The sequence below is a fragment of the Aptenodytes patagonicus genome, chromosome 1, assembly GCF_965638725.1.
Source record: "Aptenodytes patagonicus chromosome 1, bAptPat1.pri.cur, whole genome shotgun sequence".
Classification (NCBI taxonomy): Eukaryota; Metazoa; Chordata; class Aves; order Sphenisciformes; family Spheniscidae; genus Aptenodytes; species Aptenodytes patagonicus.
The window spans coordinates 225,916,785-225,940,804 of NC_134949.1; the positions used below are offsets into that span (position 1 = coordinate 225,916,785).

The following is a 24,020-nucleotide window of genomic DNA, read 5'->3' on the forward strand; positions in this document are numbered from 1 at the left end:
TAACCCTCACTGGAACCGCACTCTTTCGATAAGATGACGACTGTGGATCAAATGAAGTTTTCATTTGTAAACATCCAACCGTTTGTGAGTTAATGTAACTCAACAGTTTACCTGTGCTAATTTTGCCTACGCCGAGCATTAAAAACCTTGACAAATGCTTCGTAAGCTGCCACCACTTTGCCGGAAACAATATAGCTGATGTTGGAGGCAAAGAATTTCCTTACATGGGTGGAGGTAACATAACAAAATTAGACTTGACCCTGCCCCACCCGGACTACAATCTGAAAATGAAAAGATAAGGAAAAGTTTTAAATGAACTGAACAAAAATCATTGTGTTTGTGGAGTGATAACTTTTCTATGAAGTCAATGGTATTGCATCACGGTAATGTGGCATTTTTTCCTGCCAAAGCAAACCCCTCAAGTAAAAAGGGAGATCCATATCACAGATGCCTTCTGTCTATTTTAGGTAGCCTATTAAAAATTAAAACTAAATTCTTATACCACCCTATTCTCATTTGCATTAGAAACCCGGTTTTATCTATCCCCGATCTGTTTTGTTTTGAAAAGAACCTGTAACCCATTAAGAAAAGGGACTCTATTTTTCATCCTGTAGTTTCCATAACACTACTCTGATCTTTTTCTCACTTAACATTAAAAAAAAAACCAACATAAATTACATAACATGCATGCTGAGTGAAGCTTTTTGAGTGTTTGTGTTTAAAACTTATGCCTATAATCCATTAAATAAACAGCGCAATCTCATGGATGGTGCAATCTGGGAATTTTCAGTTGAATGATTTTGGCAAATGAGACTCCAAGTGTTTTAATTTTTATATGCAAATACCTCAGAATATAAAAAGGAACGTAAAAAGGAAAGGTTGGGGTACGTACAATAATAGCTAAACTGTTAACAGGAATTACTACTATTAAGACATTAGCTTAAGCATCCTTCTGGGTCTATGAGAGGTGAAGAACAAAAGTACTTTGTATGTACTTTATCCCAAGCGTAGCAAGAGATCTCATATTATTTGACAGTGAAGGATAGAGTATTTTAAAAACTCGTCTAAAACTCAGAAGTAATAAAGTCAACAACTTGAATCAGCTGGCTTTGCCAACCTCAGCAGTATTCGGATCAGTGATACGTAACAGCATTTCCCAAGGACATTGGGAGAGGAAGGAAGGAAGGTCAGGAAAACCCATCCTTCTCAGTTAACAGTTACATTCCACAGTGATTTTCCCTTAAAAATTCTGATTCCTGGTAGTAATTTATTCTAGGCATCAATTTCTCCTAATATACAAGAGGAGCTTGCTCTCTGTAAGTCTTTTTCTTTTTAAATTCTTCCCTCACTGCAGTATTTGTCGCTGCTGAAATACCCTTCTCCATCAAGACATCCTAACATAAAAGTAAATCAGGTCTGTGAGTATTTGTGAACAAAACGCGACTTCTATATATAAATTACCAACAAACCCAAGATCAAAGCAAGAGACGCGTCCCTGAACAGCATGCCTGCAGCAACCGTGTATCTGCTGACATAAAACTAGTGTAAGCTGCTGCATTTCTCAGTCATTGCAATCCTGTAGGAACAACTGTCTGCACCGATCACGACATTGAAGTCTGAAGTCTGACTTAAAAATGACTGGAAGCCTGCTGCCGAGCCTGCCCTTTACAGGCTCACTGTTTGATAAAAACCCTCTTTTTCTGCTAAACCATATGTGCAAGTGGAGAAAGCTGCTAAGGGAAGCTGATGACAAAAACCTACCCTCTCCTCTGGATCAAAAAGTTAGTGCTGGATTTCTTCAGCCTACAAGGAGAAAAGACCATCTAAGCTTAGCTGTGTAAAATCAGAATTTGAAGTTATGCAGTATTACAGCCCCCCAGTTTGTAAATGCAAAACAGTGCTAAGCTAAGGCCATAAAATTATCTGTATCCCAGGATAATCTTGCACATCCAAATCTGCTGTAGTGATAAGCCTGCTTTATAGCGAGGTCCAGGTCCAACTCACTCTTGGTGAAGTAACGCTAGCTAGTTCTGCCTGTGAACGTCTGGAATTTAGTGGGGTCCCACAAAAGGGAAACACAACTACCCTAAAGAGGATACATCTGGACGGAGCAAGGAAGGACTCTATTTAATTTGGGGCAGGCAGCTGCCAGTCAAAATGCAGAGCTATCAGAGTTGGGACCTGTCCCAAAGAGGCACGTGTAAAAAGGAGGATGGGACTGAAACTCTTGATTTTCCTTAAACGACTGCTGCTGTGCAGCTACCTGGGATGTGAACAGGGAAAAATCATGATTGAGTTACACCAGCATTTGTTCCTTACCCAAGGTGTGCATTCCTGTGCAGAATATTGTTCATCTGCTCATGCTGGTCCCTTCAACACTTTGTAAAAATTAAATACTGCAGCAAAAACACTCTACTTTTACTTGAATTTCCCAATTAAAACTGCTTTTGACTGCTTCCTCTGTAACATGGCATCTCCAGCTCTACTCTGGAAGCATTTCAGTAGATGCCAACCCTAACGTACAGGTGGACAGCCAAGCATCCTGGGCACCTCAGTTGTCCTCAACTCCTGCAGCACAGTGTCCTTGAATGTCGAGCATTGTCAGACACAAAGCATCAGCCAAAACAAGCAAAAAGGGTAGCAACTTGCAGACATTTTTACTTTGCTAGCCCTCACTGCGCTTAGAGCAAACTCTTCTACCTCCCCAGCCACCAACCTGTACATATCTCCTTGAAATGAAGAAGGTTTTGGCCCAATAACTCGAGTCCCTACAGAAAGATCCTCTGCCACCTCTCCGGCTTCTGCTCCTTCTTGCAGTTCCATAGAAAATAATTTTAAGGAATTTCTATAACGGTCTCGCTGTACTGTTGCTGTCAAGCTAATTAGCTTCTCCTGTTTCTTTTTAGTTTCTTTTTCTTAAAACAACATCCTGCATGACTGCACGTACTTCAGAAGTACATTCTTAAACAGTCAGCTGTGAACAAGGAAGAGGAAGATATTCCAGGGACATATCCATGCTGCTCAGGAGCAGAGAAACGATAAAAAAATCTGGGAACGAGCAGAAATTAAAAAAGCAGACCAAAAGGTTGGAAGAGAATATGATGAAAAAGGCTGCAAAACGTATGAAGTGTCTATTTAAATCAACAAAGTTTGCAGAAGCTATCTTAGTTTCCTTGTCTTTTCCCCCAGCCTAGAGAAGGAGCTTTCATCATGGCAATCATGGGAACAATAAACACTAGAAGACAATAAGTGCCCTGACTTCTGTTTGCTTGCCTTTCAGCTCGGTGCTCATAAACACACTTTGCACTTTCCCTTACCCCAGAGCTTTGTATTTTCTAGTGTCAATAGTTTTGGGCTTGTTTGCAAGTTCTTTGTTTGGTCTCATTAGTCACTTGATGATTGTTCTGCACATCATTTTGTTCCTTTACAATTTAGGCAGGGTCATTGTTTTTAATGACAAAACCTTTGTTGCCGGTGCACTGAAGTCTACTCTGAGCACAGAAAAACATGGAATGGCCGCCAACAGATGCGCATCACCCTCCCCCAATCCAGAGACAAAGTCCCTTTAAAACAAGTATAAGCAAAATTAATGATAATACTAAGTACTCCTAGATTTGCCCCCACATATCTCATGGTAGTGCCCTGTAGTTGTCACATTTAGTGATGAGGGTCTGGTAGGTGAACACGGGCACTGAAGGAAATTTCCTTTGGAAATTCTTCATTTCTTTGGAAATAATTCTTCGCCCCATGAGGCAGACAGCCATGAGAGTTACCTGATGAAGACAGCATTAAATTAACACTTCAGGGTTCAAGAATAATTCCACTTAAATCAGTGGGAATACCCTGACGTAAGATTGCCGTAAGAATGGAAAAAACGTATCTTCAAAAATTCTACTGCATAAGGCTTAAAAAAAACCTGGAAGATGAAAACAGATTCTTTACAATCTAGATATACACCTACTTTTCCCAAGACTTTTTAAGTGTCATCTCCAAAAACTTCTTGGACCTACTTTGCTTTTTCTTTCATAGCACTGGAATAAAACCCAAGGGGATCCTTCTTCTGACATGACTAATTTTCAATAAATTGCACTGGTGCAATCATCTTTGCTTTGGTACTTCTTCGTTCTTGGGGGGGAGGCGGAATCTGGCTCGAATCCAACACTCAGAAGGCGGCTTTGCGGCAGACTGTCACCGTCACGTTATCTTCGTATCTGAAGAGTACTCTATACTGTTCCTGCCAATAATATTTGGCTTCCTTCACGCAGAAAAATGTATATTTAAATCGTTCAGCATTTTGCCACTGATTTTTGCTGTTCAAGGATTCTTATGCTGACCACGTCATCATCATAACAACTGCTGAACAGCAGTGGAGTATATGGTATGTCTAACAATTGCAGCTGGCTCTCTTATTTTTTCTTCCGTAGGAAAATGTACCCAACAATGAATTATTTTGTTGCTCAGTTTAAAAAAAAATCTATATATTTTTACGTAATATGGAAGGTAGGTTAAAGAAATGTACTTTGCTTGAGAATGGGCTAGAACCATGTCAATTCTTAGCTCCTATGGGATTTAATCACGCACAAACACAGACCCGTCTCCAAGAAAGCTCTTGAAATTTTTCCTCACTACAGATTTCTACTGTGTCAAAGGTGTGGATTTACCTGCAAGTCTCCATATAAGCCTCATACTATAGATGAAACATCCTGGACTCAGACACACGAGCTCTTCTGGATTAAGTCTCAAAACCTTCTATGTTCTACAAGAGTACAGACTAAGGAACAGAAACCTTAAATTGACACAAATGTGCATGTGAAAACGCATTTCATACCAAATCCCATGTTTCTTAACAGTTAAAAATACTTCCTTGGCAGATAAAATGCACAAAAAAGTGTAAAAAAAAAAATCAGATACTGATCATATGCATTCCTCATGAGCTTTTATTTTCTCTTTTGCATCCTTCCATTTTTTTAACCATCTAGTTTGCCATTGCTGGTTTTAGTTTTTGTTCAGTTGATTCAATCTCTGTATTATCATTTTAACAGCAGTTAATTTTTTTGTCCAGTGTGCTTTTCATTTACTTCTTCAAATAAATCCATTCAACAAAAACTTTTCTCCCCCAACACAGGCTGTTGTTCCCAATTGCTATTTGGATTTATCACTTCCATATGGGTTTTTTTTCCATACATGGGTTTAAAGTTACCTGTCACTTCCAGCAAACTATTCAGTGAACAGGCTTTTCAAAAGATGTTCTTCTAAGTTTAGTGATGGCAATATTGCAATATTAGAAAATTCAATAAATTTTATCTGTTACTGAGCATTTCAGATTCTTATCATGCCAGACAGACATAACCTGCCGTTTGACGCGGTCCTACAAATGTAACATTGCACTGTCTAATCCACAACGCAAAGGGTCTTTTCAGGATAATGAAGACATTTTCCAACTCAAATTAAAATGCATTTTTTAAATTCTATATTAAAATGTCAATTAAATAAACAGAATGAAAAGGGCAGAGCATATTTCATATAGCAAACCCCACGTTCCTGAAAAGGCACTCTACTAAAGGATTGCTCTTTACCAGTCATGCTAAAATTTAAGGACCAAAGCAAGTGAAATTATTTTTAGGAATTTTTGTAATCTACACAAATGAGCAACATGTTCTTGAACCAAAAATGGCTCAGAGTCACAGTACTGTGGTTATTGTAATAATTACAGAATCATAGAACAATGAAAGAAATTATCTTGAACAATAAAGGAAAAATCACCACAGGGGTATGCCAAAGGTATAGCAGCTGCATTGCAGCATAGAAGCTTAATTCATGTTTCCCAAATATTGCTCGGGAATTCCACGTGCCAATTATGCTTTATTACTTTTAGTAGTCCATTCTCATTTATTTCCAGGGGAATCGTGCTAACAGTTTATGCATGCACTCCTTATAAGCACCAGTGGGTGAGGAGAAAGGTAATTTTAGTCTGAAGTCTGTAATTAAAAATGTTGTGAAAGGTTTCTCCCTTTTAAAGAGATTCCCCCCACCCCCAACACAAAGCCTGGCACAAAATAAACCATTACAAGCCGTATTCCTAAACAAGTATTGATGGGTTCATTGGTTGTTCCATTTTCTCCAGAAGCCGACAGGATTTTATAAGCTTCTACTATTTGACACACGACAGTGATGGGTAACAAAAATCAACGGAAAAGTGAACAAAATGGGATCCGGTGGTGTCAAACTCTCTTTTAATTAAATCACTTCTTAAGCGTGGCCTGATTGGAAACACCTAAATATATTTTACTCTCATAAGATCATTTGATGAACATAATTGCATTAAAGTAAGCTTCTTTTCAAACTTATCTCAACAGCGCTGCACACTCTAGGATTAATGCTCAAACCTTTTTAAAAACTACTTAATTTCACAGTAATACTGCTCAGATGTCCTAACGACACTGTATGGTCAGAATAGAGCAAGCAACGTTTAAATCACATCGGAAGAGACGTCCCAGGAATCTGGCAGGCTTGGGATTTCTTTGATACAAGGCTATCCTTAATACCTAGTCTTTGCTATTAAATAAATTGAGACTTTCACCAAAGTTAATTCGATGAGCACTGTCTCTAATATCCCCTTTTAAATTTGAAATGGGGCTTCTAGACCCAACTAGATAGCAGGGTCTGTGCTAAACGTGAACGTCGATACACAGAATTTAAATCAAGACGTTCGTACCCGAAATCACATATGCATACCATAAAAACACACTCTAATAATCCAACTGAATGAATGCCCATTGAGAATAGCGAAGCATAACAGAAGTGGGTCAACTATTAAAACTTGTTAAATTATTTGGGTATGCACACAGTCACAAATATTTGTGAAGATTTTACTTAGAAAAAAGATGCTTCTCACGCAGATTTGCCATCTTCTTTTTATCCACCTTTTTCTTAGGACTCCGTATCTTTTTTGATTTCTCTTTTATAAAATTGAATTCTCAGCTACTAAATTACACCATTATAGCTAAGGTCTAATACAAAACTGAACAATTTGATTAATAGGAGCAATTTAAAAACTTTATTTCTAGTATTCTTTAGCTTGAACTAGAAACCTAATTTCTACCTATCTCCACATACCTGGTTTTATACTTCAGTCAAAAGTAGCTTCTCCAAATAAACTTAGGCACCCAAAAATCAGGATACTGTCATGATTCCTTCAAACAAATTTTCTTCCAGTATCTTTACATCATTTTCAGCTCCCATAACTTTGAGTTATGTGAGATCAAAGCCTTTGAACCCAAGCATTTAAACTTTCCTGAAGTTTTTGACATCCATTAAGATTTTTAAAAGGTACTAACTGAAGGATGCTGCTCGATGCTTCTGGACAATGCCGCTGCCAAGGGGGAAGTGAGTGCACAGACAGCAGACGGGGTTCTGATGAACCAGCTGCACTGAACAGGTTCTTCCCATTATCAGTGAGCAACACTGGGTACACCAGAGAGATATTATTTCTTTTAATTAGCATTCAAATCCTATGAGCAGTTACCTTACGTGCTTCAATAATCTGCAAAACATCACAAAATAATATCCTTGTTCGGTTGGACTGCGCTGTTCCAGCTAGGCAGTCATCCGGCATTACGGATCTAATGAATCTACTGGTAGGGAATATCTGCTTCCCTTCCACGACAAGGGGTTTTATCCTAGCTATAAAGCCTTTTGAGCAGAGATGACTACTTGAACAGATGGGAATTTTTTTTTCTGTATGAAAACTAGCAGGTAGACGGACAAATCATATTGCAGGATTCCCCCTCCTCCTCCTCCCTTGACTGAGCTTTTCAGCCAGCTTTCCAATCAATTATCTCCCTAGCAATTTGTAAATGCTAAATAGGAATTTCTTGCCTCCTAATGCCCTTCTGTGGCCTAATTCCAATGGCGCATGGATCAGCTCCGTTCATTTCCTTTCAGAGCAGCTCACAGTGAAGGAACAGTTCTCTCTTCTGATACCAGTTGCACACCCCATTCACTGCCGACGGAGCCCTGAGCTATTTACCGACCTCTCAAAAGGAGCCGAAACCCAACGTTGTGTGTTGCCTTTTGAGCAGGCACTGCAAGCCACGGCACCCGTAAAGGCTCACAAGCACGAGCCCAGAATTCAGCTGCAGGAAGGGATGCCAAGGCAAGAAAGTTTTCTAACAACTGTGCCAAAAATACAGCTCAAACAGCCATTGTCCACGCAGGCTATGGCAACTGATGACCTCCTCCTCCATCCATCCATACTGGTAAACACCTCCCCTGTCACCAAACGGACTTACGTTGAAACAGAGAAGCAAAGCTTTTGAAGCTGAAAGAATAAAAAGCATCTCACAATTTGACAACCTTCTCAATTCTGTAAAAACTCTTACCAGGTTTGCCTCCCTCTGGGGTGACATCGAGATGCAAAAAAATAATAGACTAGAAGCCATTTTTCCAATAACTTTTTTTAGGATTTAATTACGCTTCAAATTCAGTGTGACGTTTTCCATCTCATACTTATTGGGCTTGTGTTATTTTGGGTCTTATCTCCTTCTTATAATTCCTCTACCTCTTTCGTAAGTTAAGTCACTCAGAAGTTTTCTCCTGCCATTGACGTACAAGACACTACATCAGTCCTCACAGTCTCCATCAAAAGATGGTCATTGTAACATGTTTTGCCTTCTTCTAAACCGCCTTCCACGTTCCTTGAAGACAACAAAATCTATAGCAAGACTGTGCTTCAAACACCTTTTAAAATTTTTCTACCATTCCTAGAGGCTTTGGTAGAGGATTAAAACCAGCTCATCTTTGCCACTAGCTCCAATGTGTCCAGATGACCATTTTCAATTTGCAAACTATGTTGGCTAAGTTTTTGTCAAAAATGAAGTATCTAGCAAGACAGCTGGACAACGAGATATTTCGTTTTTGATGAAGCAGCAGTTATTGACAGAAACCTTTGGATTTCACTTCGAATCATGCAACAAAGCATCTGAACGCTTTCAGTACCAAGTCCATTATCACTTCGGTCCTAAATAACCACTCTGGGGGCACAGGACAGCTCGTTTCTCACATAGAGAAGTCTTACAGACTGCCATTCAACTTACACATATTATTAGTCCACAGTTTCAATAGCTTTTATAGTTTAATATCTTATTGAACAGGACAAAACCTGTGCACACGCATTCAATTTTAAAAACGGTACATGAGCTTCTCACGTAGTTTCAATGTAAATATGTGTAAATTCCAGGTAACTCACTGAAACGTTGGGCGGTTACAAGTAACAGCAGATAAAAATGCTGAGGAAAAAAGTATCTCTTCCCTTGCATCTTCAATTCTTCAAGTGAATCCAGAGTTGCTAAAAACAAAAACCCCAACCAAACAAAACCCCGTGAATGATCTGTTCGGGATGTCTGTCTCCACGACTTCTAAAATAGGAATGTCACATGTTTCTAGTTAAAACTTTTCGACGCAGCCCCACCTGCCTCCCAACCGGAGCACACCAGGTGCTTCCTGAGTTTGGTTATTTCTCCGCGCTAGCTACAGAGCGACTCGAAGGCATGCAGGCTGCTTTCTGGCGGAGCAAAGTATTTCGGGAACCGTTCTTATTGTGTTACAGCGCGGCTTTGAAACAAGATGGCAAAGTTTCATTTCCTGTTCAAAATGGGTAGTTTTATGACATTTGACAGAAAAATCTTGAAGCCTGATCCAAATCCTAAATGGTTTCTACATAAAATCTTTAAAAGCCAAAACAAAAAAAAAATGTTTTCAAGTTTTCTGTTAACTCCTTAAACTAGATTTCTCAACGAGACCGCCCGGATTCCTGTTAAGTACCTCCTTCCCGATCTTAACCCTTGCACTGCTCTCCTTGGGCCCTCTTCCTAGCAGTGATTTTGAATTTTTTTGGCTTTCCAGTCATTCTCCTTGTTCTGCTGCACTGCGTTCAACCTTCAACACTGATTATTTCTCTTTGTTCCTTCCCAAATCGCTCCCACTCACTGCACCAAGGATACCAGCCTCCTGTTAACTTTCTCATACAAATACATCCATGACTTCTTCTACGTAACCTCCCATACAGGAAATACCTTTCACGAGCATCTGTAAAATCACACTACATTTCTTCACAATCAACCCTTTTCTAAAGTTATTTCTGTCAAAATGCCAACGGAAAACTCGCTGACAAGTCAGAAGCATTATCACGAAATAGTTTTATTATCCCATGAAAAATGATTATTGTTTTAAGATAATTAAGTAAGTTGCCCTGATTTATATATCAGGCCTTGCTATGCTCGGTCTTTACACTATACACTCCCCACCCGTGGAGGAATAAATACTTAGCCCCCTGGAAATAAACAGACTTTTTGGACCAAGCGCTTAAACAAGGAATTGACTTGCGGTTAAAACACGAGGGGAGACAGAGCTGACTGTCATCAGGCAAATGTGACCATCGCTCAGTTTTTCATCTGTACAACAGAAATAGTTGTGATTCAGACCCACTCTTTTGTCTCGAGTTAGCCTGGAAAGGCTGCGTGATGAGTAACGTGATCTTTCAGGGTGCAAGCAATGGATTTGAAATTGAAAATATTAGATGCTACCATAGCTAGTGGTGGCAGTATCGCTTACTTTTAAGGCCATCTAAACTTCCCTTGCCTGTGATTTTGCCAAAATTACCACCAGAAGTGGTTGTCTTTCCGGTGGAAAGCCTCTTTTCACTTCCCTGTAAATGTTTACTCACAGTCAGCCGGAATATAAATGTTCAAAACTGTAGTTAGCACATATTCAATAGACAACGAAGGAGCTAAAGTTCTTCAAAGCAGCACTTGGGTATCAACTGGGATGTGTGTTATACGAGCATTTAAGAAAAAGCCTAAACAAAGAGAGCACAATTTTGTATTAATTATTCAACAATTTACGTGGATGCATAATCACACTACAAACAGGGCCTTATTAAAGGAGTTAATTTCCCCAAGGTTTTACGTGCACGTATGCACACAGACTGATGTCCCTGGAAGGGAAAACAGCGTGCTATCAGCTATTGTGAAGCCTACAATGAGCATCTTCTGGAACCCTCGTATCATGTGTTGGGCAACTGCCTCCCTTCACTCATCCTCCATTCATAGGAATGAACATGAGAAAGCAATGCACGCTCATCAACCGTCTGTAAAGGAAAGTTCCTGTGCCCATCTGATACTGTAGATAATGCAATCTATGGCTGGCTTAATTGTAATTACAAAATATTTGTGGCTTGCAGCGGACAAGAACGGGAAGTGAAACAATAGTTCTTTCACTTACATAAATTCCCTCTACATTTTAAAGGGAGTATTACAGGATCTTAAAAGAATAGCTAGTACTGAATTAATAAAAGAGATTTATAGAAGAAAATGGAAACCTCTAGTGACTTCAAAATTATTTTATCTTAATGCTATTTTTTCATTTAGGGCAGAATCTCCATTTTAGAAAAGTAATTCCCTGGGTGCTTCTAAATCATTCTAAAAAGCACAAAACAATATCGTGTACGTAAAATGATTTCTTACAGCGATAAGATTGGTTCTGCTTCTTCTGGAGTCTACAGAAATATGCGCTCGTGCAAACGTTAACCTTTTATTTATACAGGACACATGCTGGCCAGCCATTGCTAGGATAACGTTCCTGAGACAATTTAAGACCTTCAGCTAACATGTCAACTTACTTTTCAAGTCAAATAGAGTCACCAGAGGAAAGAACCGTCTGCCATACATAACCTATTATTTCTAGGCATAAATCAAACTATTAACTGAAAACCACCAAGTCCTCAACCTTCGGTCATTTTTATAAACACTGCCAGCTTCAGCTGAATCTCATTTGTGCAAGTCATGTTTGGAGTCTGCATTTACATTTGTTTTAAATGATCATTAAAAGCGCTCAGTAAAAGTGGTGGATGACGATGCTGAAAACACAGATGTCAGCTCAGCTTCACAAAAACTCCCAACAATTCTAATAAAGAAAAAACAGGGTTCATCAAAACATGAATATTCTAGCACTGTTGGCTCATGCAGTTATTCCAGTTAAAGGCAGGAAAAACTCCAGAAACTGGAAGTTAGGGGTTCCCAAGCAGGATCTTCTTAACAGAAAATGTTATTTCACAGAATCATACAGTAATTCAGGTTGAAAGGAGGTATCGGTCCAACCTCTGCTCAGAGCAGGGCCAAACAGATCAGGTTGCTCAAGGCTGTGTCCAGTCAAGCTCTGAATGTCTCCAAGGTGTGACATTCCTCCTTTCCCCGAGCCCCTGTTTCTGTTTGACCACCTTCATGGCAAAACTTTTTCCTTATATTTAATCAGAATTTCTTGTGTTCCAATTTGTTCCCTGCTCACCATGCCATCACCTTCAAAAAAAAAAAGAAGCCTGGCTCAGTCTTCTCCATACGCTCCCCACTAGTTAGTTGTAGATCATTAAGACTGTTAATATTTCCCTTTCTTTCCTTAGGCTGAGCAAACCCAGTTCTCTCAGTGTCTCCTTCTTCATCGTGTGCTCCGGGTACTATACTCTTGGTGCTCCCTTGCAATGGCTCAACGACTACTCCCGTTAACCCTCATGACTGCCAGCTCACTCCTCAGAAGCCAGACAGATCTCTTCCTCCCTCAGAACCCTTTAAGACAGTGCTTAAAAACAGGCAAAGATGTGAAAAAGGGAAACATCACCTGTAATTTTAAAAACCGATCTTCTCGAATTAAAAAAGCAATGCTGTAACATGTCTCGGTATCATCACCCATGCATAAGTAAAGATCTGTGCCAGGGAAGTTGCGTAACGTGAAGTTTCTATTTCAACCTGCCATACCGCCACAAGAACTCTGATCAAGAACAAGAGCCAAGTTATACAACTGCACTTCCTCATGTCAAGCAAACTGGAAAGTACAGAAAAAACAGAAAAGATGACTGATACTTACAACAATATAAAAAACCTTACTGAAACCACAAAGACAGAAAAACAGCAAAGCACGCTAGCTTTTGACACTATTCCTCCAACGCAGTCCTCAAACACCAAAGACCTCACTAGGTACAATATGAAATAAATTAAAAAAAAAAAGAAAAAAGAGCACTTTATTTAGAAATACCTGCTGCTACTGTGGCTACCTTATCAAGAATTTTTCATTGTTCATAAAAAATGCATCACTATCTGTAAAGAGTTCCCTGACATTAAGATCACACTTGGTTGCCAATTGTTTTGTGGGGTTTCTTTTTGTTTTTTTCTTTTTCATTATACCCTATGATACCATGCAGGGTCCTTAAAGAGTGTTTAGCCACAAAGGTCACTGTGTGTTTGGCATCAACCATGAAGCTCCACTGATGACCTAGCTCTATAAAATACCTTTGAAATCTTAAGGCAGATTTTCCTTAAAGATTTCAACTTTGAAATACAAGCATTAAAAGGGAAACCCTTGAGAGCAACAGATTTTGAAAACATACCAGAGAAACAAAATAAAATACTTTATTGTCCTGGTTTTGGCAGGGATAGAGTTAATTTCCTTCCTAGTAGCTGGTACAGTGCTGTGTTTTGGATTTAGGGTGAGAACAATGTTGATAACACACCGATGTTTTAGTTGTTGCTAGGTAGTGTTTACACTAAATCAAGGACTTTTTAGTTTCCCATGCTCTACCCACTGAGAAGGCTGGAGGGGCACAAGAAGCTGGGAGGGGGCACAGCCAAACTGGCCAAAGGGACATTCCATACCATGGGACGTCATGCTCAGTACAGAAACTGGGGAAAGCTGTCCGGGGGGGCTGCTGCTCGGGGACTGGCTGGGCATCGGTCAGCAGGTGGTGAGCAATTGTACTGTGCATCACTTGCTTTGTGTATTATTATTATTGTTATTACATTATTATTATTTTATTTCAATTATTAAACTGTTTTTATCTCAACCCACGAGTTTTTCTCACTTGTGCTCTTCCAATTCTCTCCCCCATCCCACCGGGGGCGGGGGGGGAGTGAGCGAGCGGCTGCGTGGTGCTCAGTTGCCAACTGAGGTTAAACCATGACATTTATTAAGATATTTTACCTTGTGTCAAAGACCTTGGTTCATGTGAAGCTCAAACGAGACAGTCCTGAGCCCCATGACTTGCATGCACACACGTGCACCCACCTGCCACAGGCTGTAATGGAATCAACTGCTGAGGTGACGCTCATGTCATCTATAAAAGTCTAGACTTTGAAATCAATTGAAGTTTTACTTCTCTCTTTCTACTAAAAATAATCCAAGAATTATTTAAAACGTTCATGATGCCTCCCTTTTTTTTAGGTCCACATTTCCTCATTATCAGTTGCTTTATAAAGTCATATTCAGAGGTGGCTCATGAGAGGAACTTACAGAGGAGTTAAGAGTGGAGCAGTAAAAAATGAAATGCGGTAATAATAAAGTTTCTAAAAAGACAGGTATCAAAACAGCCCTGAATTTACTTCAACCATCGTCTTACACTTCCTTCTGACCTCAGTTTAAACTTCCGCAGAAGCCTGAGCACCAGGCAGACAACTTACGCTTAAAAGGGTTTGCAGACTGTATCTTAGCAATCAGGCGATGGCAACTGCTCCTAAGCAGCTTGTCAGGAAACTGGCAAAGAATAAAACATGACGATGCTTTAGTCTATGCTTTTTTTTTTTTATTTCACTACAGAGATTGAAACGCAGAGCTCAGGTCTGTGGCATAACTTTGTTATATCCAGATATAAATTCAGGACATAAAGGACAGATACAGAAAAAGGCAATAGGATTAAAATCTTTTCTAAAGGGAGATCTAGAATGGTTTTGCCTCCTTTAGTGGTGTAGTTGGTAAACTAGGATGGCACTGTAGAAATAATTTTCGATTCTTTTAAAAATGCTGGAAGCATTTTGTATTTTCTTTCCGAGCATCCCTGTTTTGTTTGTGATGGCTTTCACAGTTACAGACACAGCAGAGTGAGTAATTTTTTCTTATTTTGCAATGTTTTTATGCAGAGAAAGTAACATATTCTAAACTACTGAAAATTATCAGAAGCTGTATGTCGCCAGGAATCTTGCCAATGAAAATGTTGATTTGTTGCCTGTCACAGAAAACTAAATAAGGCCACGACGTATATTTGTGATTCATTTCTCACAGGACAGTACAACAGCAGCATTTCTGAGTCAGATACAAGGAACAAAAACAACACTGGCTTCTTCTGAACACGGAGTAACCTAAGGCGTCTCTAGCCCAACACACGTTACGCTTTCCCAACAATAGTTTCACAAATACCTTGTGCCAGCATAAACCAACACTGTTACTGCAAAAATGCCAGCACCCCTCCTTTCTCTTAACAATGGTATGAACTTTTATTGGATTTTATTGCTTAAAAACCACTGATGAACGTGCTATTGTCTAGGCTGTCGGCAAGCCAAGGTATGCATTAACGTTACCTGTCTGTGTTCAGTTCAACTTGCACAGGATGCAACGACCAAGCTTTGATGTACACAGCCTATAATAAACTTCAGTGTTTTGCCCTCTTCACTAAGTAGGAGTCAAGGGACATGTGTAGCAAAAGAGTTCTTGACAGCTGGGTACTATAAAACTGAAGGCACGATTATAAAATTACAACCTGGTTAAATGTGCACGAAAGCCTTTAAGAAAAGTCACACAAATTGCCACCTTTGGATCAAAACGTCACTAAGTAAGACCTAGGTTTTAGCAAACTGAAATAAAAGGTAATTTAATACAAGAAGAAAACAGCAAAAAGACAGCCAAATCAGCTTATTCATTTTAATCCACTATTTATCAATGTATACAAGTTGATGTCAAAGTCAAGAACAAAACTTCAAGTTTTCTAGGAAAGCGAGTGCTGTCTGCACATGCAGCTGGTGCAAAGTGATGGTTTCAGAGAGTGCTACGCTACAACTCAAACCCAAAGCCAGCAGCAGGCAGCATTTCATGAGACCGGCTGCGTTCAAGCCAAGCCAAACCCGGCTTCAAACGAGCCAGAGGCTGATGACTCTCCCCCCAACAAAACCCACACAGTACAATTCTCATTCTGGAAACAATAACCCGATTAAAACTAGAACCCACGAAGAAATTGTTTATGACGGATGCAAACAGAAACAGTCTCTGAGACATTTGTAAATAAGCACAAGTTCTACCTTCTTACGCAGTAATATAGCCAAGTATCAGCTGGAATTTCTTCACGGCTTTTTCCATTTCTAAAGTTTTTATCGGCTTTGGATAACATAACTAGAAAACACAGAAAGCTTCAACTCTTTAGTGAAATCCATACTGATGCACTCCGAAGGAGCAGTACCAAGCAGCCATCATTTTATACCTAAATGCCACTTAAAACAACTGTTCCAGACAAAGGATATATAAGATTTGTCTTTAAAAACAGAACAAAATTACTTTTTTTCCACTTTCCACATGATTTCTAATGGCTCTATTGTAAAACTGATACTTAAGCTGAGGAGTAGGGAGATTTTGAAGGCAGGGGAGGTGGGGTAGTTTGGTTTTCAAGTCTGAAGGTTACTATGTTAAACAAGTAACATTCTGAAGTATTATTTAGATAAAGGATTTATCTACAGGTTACTGAATAACTCTGAAAACCAGCCTGAAAATAATTTAAAAATGTACACATCTGCCACACACAAAAATAGTTGCCCTGATAGCAGGTGAGGTAATGAACCTGATTTCAAACAAACTAATGAAACTGGTACTACAGTCATATCTCACTATATATATAGATGGTGTGGGTTACAGGAATCTCACCTGGTCTACAGAGCGGAGATAATCACCAACTTGCAGAAGTCGGCCTGAAAGAGCAGACACTAAATAACCGAATAAGTCCTATGATGTTTGAGATGCTACTGATTCCACTCAACAATCCCAACTCGCTCCTTACAGAGCTCAGTCCTCCAGCTTGCTTTCAAATGGGGCAGCTGGTATGAGAAGTGAATTTTTCAGGAATGCTAAGTTCTGTCTTTGAGAGTCTCGGTCAAGAGAGAAGCAACAAAAGAAGCTGAGTATCTGCAAGAAGGCAGTAACTCCAAAAGCACTGCAAGACAGATAAAATCTGAACAGTTTAAGGAGAAACTTGATGCGATTTAGAAACGTGGACAGCCCTGCGGAGTTCAAACAGAAGAAGGTGTTATCAGCTCAATCGCAGCTAAATGGAGAAATACTTAGACATATCAAGGTGGCCACCACTACAGGAATACCTAAGGACTTACTAATATTAAGATGAAAGATGCATTTTTCGAATGTTAATCTCACCACAAAAGTGAACATGTTTAGTTTAGACAATACAACTGTATTACAGCATGTAACATATACTGGGTCACACAGCCACTCAACTTATTAAAACAGGAACTGTGCTGCCTAGGAAGGGTTTTAATACCCTTTCAAAATACCTCTTTTCCTAGTGATGTTACCTAGAGCAAGGATTAGAAACATATAATGGGCAAAGTCTCCATTTCTTTATCCTTCACTCCATTTTCCAGTTATAGTATCTCCTTCTTAAATGGTAATGCCTATTCAGAGTTCTTTATTCTGTAGGCAGCGATTTTCTCCCTAACTGACTGTTTTTCTCTTTTTAACATGAGTTTCATGTGCTATTTTCTTGCCTGGTCAAGCAAAATTGTCAAGATCTTACTACACTTCTAGGTAATAAGCTTTACATTTGCTTATACTGAATGATTCTTCACCTTCAAATCATCACCTCTCTCTTCAGTTCCTTCTCCATATTGTTTATGTTAAATCATTATGCTAAATAAAATAATCATTTTCTCAGTACGTTAAACAGCATAGTTCCCACACGCATTTTGGAGGAGAGAAGATAAGCAAGAGAGAAACCAGGACTGTGCCGGCAAATCTCCTTCCCTTATAAAACACAAGTATTTACTTTAATCCCGCATCTTCCGTATCTCTTCATCAGTTATTAATCTATGAGAAAACCCTCACCACCCTACCTGTAACAACGTTGTTCTTTTACGTAAGCAGAAACTGAGTGGGAAGTCTGTTGAGAGCTCCCGGCAAATTCGAGACATTAAATCAGATGAATCACCCTTATCCCCAGGCTTACTGACTCCTTAAAGATCTCTTTTCGCAGGACTCTTCAAAAAATCATGTTGATTGTTCCCACTGTATCACTTCCCCTTTAAAAAGGGAAAAAAGGAAGACCCGGGGAACTCCAGGCCAGTCAGTCCCACCTCTGTGCCTGGGAAGATCATGGAACAGATCCTCCTGGAAGCTATGCTAAGGCACATGGAGGGCAGGGAGGTGATTCGAGACAGCCAGCATGGCTTCACCAAGGGCAAGTCCTGCCTGACCAGCCTAGTGGCCTTCTATGATGGAGTGACTACAGCAGTGGACACGGGAAGGGCTACAGGTGTCGTCTGTCTGGACCTCTGTAAGGCCTTTGACACAGTCCCCCACAACATCCTTCTCTCTAAACTGGAGAGGTATGGATTTGATGGGTGGACTGTCCGGTGGGTGAGGAATTGGTTGGATGGTCGCATCCAGAGGGTAGTGGTCAACGGCTCAATGTCCAGATGGAGATGGGTGACGAGTGGCATCCCGCAGGGGTCCAGATTGGGACCGGGACTGTTTAATATCTTCATCAATGACACAGACAGTGGGATCGAGTGCCCCCTCAGCAAGTTTGCAGATGACACCAAGCTGAGTGGTGCGGTCGACACGCCAGAGGGACGGGATGCCATCCAGAGGGACCTGGACAAGCTCCAGAAGTGGGCCCGTGTGAACCTCATGAGGTTGAACAAGGCCAAGTGCAAGGTCCTGCCCCTGGGTCGGGGCAAGCCCCGGTATCAATACAGGCTGGGGGATGAAGGGATGGAGAGCAGCCCTGCTGAGAAGGACTTGGGGGTACTGGGGGATGAAAAGCTGGACATGAGCCGGCAATGTGCGCTCACAGCCCAGAAGGCCAATCGTCTCCTGGGCTGCATCCAAAGCAGCGTGGCCAGCAGGTCGAGGGAGGTGATTCTGCCCCTCTGCTCTGCTCTGGTGAGACCCCCCCTGGAGCACTGCGTCCAGCTCTGGAGCCCTCAGCACAAGAAAGACACGGACCTGTTGGAGCGGGTCCAGAGGAGGGTCACAAAGATGATCAGGGGACGGAACACCTCTGCTGTGGAGAAAGGCTGAGAGAGTTGGGGTTGTTCAGCCTGGAGAAGAGAAGGCTCCGGGGAGACCTTATTGCAGCCTGTCAGTACTTAAAGGGGGCCTACAGGAAAGATGGGGACAGACTTTTTAGCAGGGCCTGTTGCGACAGGACAAGGGGGGATGGCTTTAAACTAAAAGAGGGGACATTCAGACTAGATAGAAGGAAGAAATGTTTTACGCTGAGGGAGGTGAAACACTGGCACAGGTTGCCCAGAGAGGTGGTGGATGCCCCATCCCTGGAAACATTCCAGGTCAGGCTGGACGGGGCTCTGAGCAACCTGATCTAGTTGAAGATGTCCCTGCCCACGGCAGGGGGGTTGGACTAGATGAGCTTTAGAGGTCCCTTCCAACCCAAACTATTCTATGATTCTATGGTTCTATGATTCTATATCTATCCGCATGTGAATTGACTCCATTCATCACTGCACTTGTTTTATCAGCCTGCCTGGTAGGGACGTCAGATTTCTTCATCTCTAATTCACAGGGCCCCTCCTGGAGCCCTTTTCAAAGGTCACACTTGTTGCTTTCTGTTGGCACTGAGGCGGGTTTTAACACCAGATTACACACTGTTGTTCATATTTAAGCAGTTACACGTTTGAATTTACATTAGAGCTCTTGTATGAATGCAGTTGGAGCCCAGTGATACATTACATTTGATTTTCCTGAGGGTTCCCCCCCCCGGCTTTTAAAATGCATTCAGTAGCCATTTCAGTCTGAGACCTTGCCGCTGACTTATTCTCTCCCTTGCTCCAAAGGAGGACCCTGCTGCAAGGACATGTGGGTGTGCTCCCACCTATTTTTGTTCATGAACAACAGTGCAAAAACCCCAAATTTACAGTTCTTCATTAAGAACACAGTTGTTTACCAGACGAGGAGATTCAACTACTATAAATATCTCGAAGAGATGCAGAAAAAGAACCCTGAATGCTGTCCTTTCCTTCCAAAGTGATTTGGCTCAATGAAAGTACTTGCAACTTAGGTTTTCAGTAAACCACAATTATTTATGTAGAAGAATAGGTTGCACGGAGAGGTTTCCATATCAAAAAAAAGGTTCACTTTGAAAAAAGCTTCAAAACAAGTTCTACAAAAGAAAGGACTGGGTAGGAGGGAGCCCAGTGACTGGGTAAAGAAACCACCATAGATCAGCAGCGGCTTTAGCAGCTGGACCCCATGCACATAGAACACCTATGGACAACAGCACACATGCCAAGGAACAGCACCAGCATCACTTTGTTTTCCATTACTGTATTTTTCAGTCTTTCAGAAACGATTCAACGGTTTTCAGTCTGATGTTTTATTGCAACTTATTAAAAAAAACCCACATTCCTGGGGTACCTGCAGGTTTCTAACTTCACGACACAGAAAGCTTCCACCATCCAAAAACCATAAATGTTTATGGAAACTCAAAGAGATTAAGATCCTGCCCAGCTCACTATGTGCTTAGTTTGTAAAACACACAAAATGTAGCCAGACATACAGAGGAAACGAAAATCTCTTTGCAGGGATTATGTTACAATGCTCTGAGACGAGACCAGCCATAACCCACCAGAGCCAGTCATAATTTTACCTGGGCTATCTGCTCATGTTCTTATTATTTCAAATGTCCTTTCTGTTTGTTTTGTTGTGAACATATTAAATTCACATCTGGCATTACTTCCAAGTAAGAGCATTAACTGATGACAGCCAACCATGCATGTAAGTATGGAATTATCGTATGTAAGCATGAATTAATAATTTTATCTCCAGTATTATAAGGAAATATTTGCTTTATAACCATTTCCATGTACTAAACATTTAGTCAGCACAAATATTCATGTTTTACTAATAGAAAAGCACAACCGCACAGACGCAGAGCAAAGACAAGGCTGCTGCCTCAAGGACTATCAGCCCTGCATTGTCTCTGAGACACCCCAGATCTGATTTAGCCTTCCAGGAGTCAGGTATTAGGCATAGCAATGAATTTGTAACACAGGCTGTGATTTACTCGAAGAGGCACGCAGGTATTGCCATAAGAGTGGTTAACTTAGTCAAGATATAATGGAATTACATATAAGAATCCCTCGGAGGCCTCGTTTGGCACTCTCATTTTCTACTTGGGTTACCTGCTTTTCAGATCAGTATTTTTTTTTCCCACTATGCAAAAGCATGCCGATAATACAGTGATAGTTCTTCAACAAAGCAATTTTAAATGCACTTTACAGACTTCTAAGTTGCCATGCCTGATTGCATCACCTGGAAATAGTTTGTAGATAGCAAATTTAAATAAACTTTGAAAATGTCAATACATGAAATGCAACTACATAAAGTGTGAATTAGCTTTAAATAGCTGATTTTACGGATTTTACACCTTATCCGTAGCTATCTAATTCTAAGATACAGGAATAGCGTACATTTAAGTAATTCTAGGATGATATTAAAAAAAAACAAACTGTGAACAATCATATTTGAACTTTTTAAGTATGTTATTTCCTATGAGTTCAAGTATCTACTCTTGGCTTGATTTGGCAAGCTGCCACGTGTGAGTACAGCAATGCTGATCTGCTATTCTCTAAAATTCACAGCTTGAAACCAAGTTATTTAATGGTTATATTTTCATTACTTATACCATAAAGAAATGTTCTGATCAGATAATGAGATACAAAAAAAGGATTATGGGATATGCTACTGGAGAACCAAAAAATCTCCAGCTTACTTAAGATCAACTACAATAGGAAAATGCAAGTCTTAGTTTTACGAACTCGACTCCTTTATCCAAGTTTTTCAGAAAAAAAGTGAATTAAAAAATAAAGATGGCTGCTTAGCTTTGGGGCTTGATAATTGGCACCAAGTATCCTGCACACTATGGCAGGATCTATCTACTTTGGAAAAGTCAACACTGCTGTCGCAAAGCAACCCAAGATTTTGTACTTCACTCATTCTGCATTCCAGATTTTCACACTTCCCCACTCCCATACATAAATTAGCTTCCTTACCTTCATAATGTTTACTAAGTCTGTCTGATAATAGCGATCTTGGTGTGCATTAGCAGCTGCTAAAGTGAGAAGATAATCATTCCTTGCATGGATAGCCTTGGAATTACACTCGGACCGTCGTGCTTTTAACTACAACAAGAAATGGAAGTTAAAAGATAGGTACTAATGAGAAGTTAAATGACCAAACATGTATTAATAGTAAATTAACATGCATATGTATGTATTAATATAGTCAAAACTTTACGGGATTAATAGCTTAACAGTTTTGTTAATGGTAAGGGGATTTCTAATGTATTTTTCTCTCATGCAGTTGTAATTTCACATGCGGTCTTCAAAGAACAGTTCTAACTCCCACTGGAAAAAATCTCCGTGTAAATTTGGTCATATGTAATTCTGCACTCTGACTGCCGACAGAGTGCTCTTATCTCATCACTTGTTCTAACAACACACCTTCCGAAATGTCAGTCACCTCTAGATTCCAGACAACTTGGGTCATATGCCTCATGAAATTAGCAGCAAAACATTAAGTTTTTCTTATACTCACCTTTACACTTGCCTTCTGCAAGCTTATTCTTGACTGAAAAAGACTAAGTTTTGACCTGAAACAGAAATTAACAGAAGACATTACTGTCTTACACCATTTCTACACAAATACAGGATAAACAGGCCACTGCACTTCTGCAAAATTTTAATTTAAGTAACTTTTTCTGCCTAAATTTTTATTTGTCTAGTTTTAAGTAAAGCTTAAGGATCAAGGAAAATATTACAAAGTATGCTGAGCTACATCAATAAGCTTCATTGCATGTTCTGAAATCTTTTGCACAGCTTACCCTGATTTTGGAGCAAAATTTAAATATATCATAAAAGGGAAATTGGGTAGCGGCTGCAACTTGAACTATTTTGGTGTTTGATGGATTTTGAGTTAGCCCTCCAGACACAAAGTGCTATAAATTTGAACTACTGGTCATCTGAAGGGAATATTAATGAAAAATCGTTAGTAGCTATATTCCAGGAAGCTGGAGGAGTGCCCATGTACACACACATTTTTAAAAGCAGAATTGGTCTGATTTTCACATTGGGATTCATGAAAGAGAAATCAGAGAAGTACTTTTATTAGCTGTTTGAAAGACGGTGGTTTAAAAAGTAAATAAGAAAACAAAATCAAGTAAATAGCTATTTTAATCTGAACAATACTGCAATATGAATCTGTCCCAAAATTCCCAAGCTCAACTGTTTGGTTGTTTGGGTTTTTTGACTTTCTTCAGATATTATAGGTAATCTTATTAAAGTTCTTCTTTTCATCATCCAGCCCTCATAAAGTGAAAGACAGAAAAATTCTCTAGTGAAACCATAATTTCATTTCATTTCATTCCCCGAGAACAATTCTGAGTAATTTCTAAAAATAAAAAAAAAATAAATTTGCAAAAAAGGGTGAGGCAAACTCCCGTAAGACAGGCCAAACTCCAAACTGAACACACGTGAGTTACTCGCTTTCCTGAAAGGAAGGAAATCAACCTCTTTAGAATGTCAAGGAGCATAAAAACCTAATGCCTCAAAAATTTATCTTCAAAAATGGAAAATAGCATCCCATCCCCTCTCCCCCTCCAAATGGACTGATACCAAATTTGAGATCTGTGGACAGAAAAGGAAGCAAGCAGCCGTTAATATCAAAAAGAGTGCCAGCTCGCAACACTGTCCTTTGAAAATGTCAAATTAAAGCAGTTAGTTTAACTTCCTTCCTGAAGAAACCAGACTAAATAAGTTATACTTTATTACCAGGGTAGTAGCATGCTTGAAATGGTTACAAAAATATAGATAAGCAAAAAGACAAAAAATTGGCACAAGCTCTTTGAAAGCTATTATTTTTCTTCTAAAACAATATCAAGTGTAAAAACTAATACAAGTACAAATCTGCTT

At 39.8% G+C, this 24,020-nt stretch overlaps 1 protein-coding gene across 2 annotated transcripts in view; it reads right to left on the reverse strand.

Annotated features, from left to right (window-relative positions):
* The window catches only part of FCHSD2 (FCH and double SH3 domains 2), a 176,784-nt gene that overhangs the window by 53,989 nt on the left and 98,775 nt on the right, over window positions 1–24,020 (reverse strand). For both annotated transcript variants that reach the window (XM_076328508.1, XM_076328507.1), the window contains exons 7-8: window positions 22,648–22,702; window positions 22,104–22,232 (exon numbers count right to left, since the gene is read on the reverse strand). In XM_076328508.1, coding sequence (XP_076184623.1) covers window positions 22,104–22,232; window positions 22,648–22,702 — 184 coding nt within the window. The remainder of the gene's footprint in view (window positions 1–22,103; window positions 22,233–22,647; window positions 22,703–24,020) is intronic.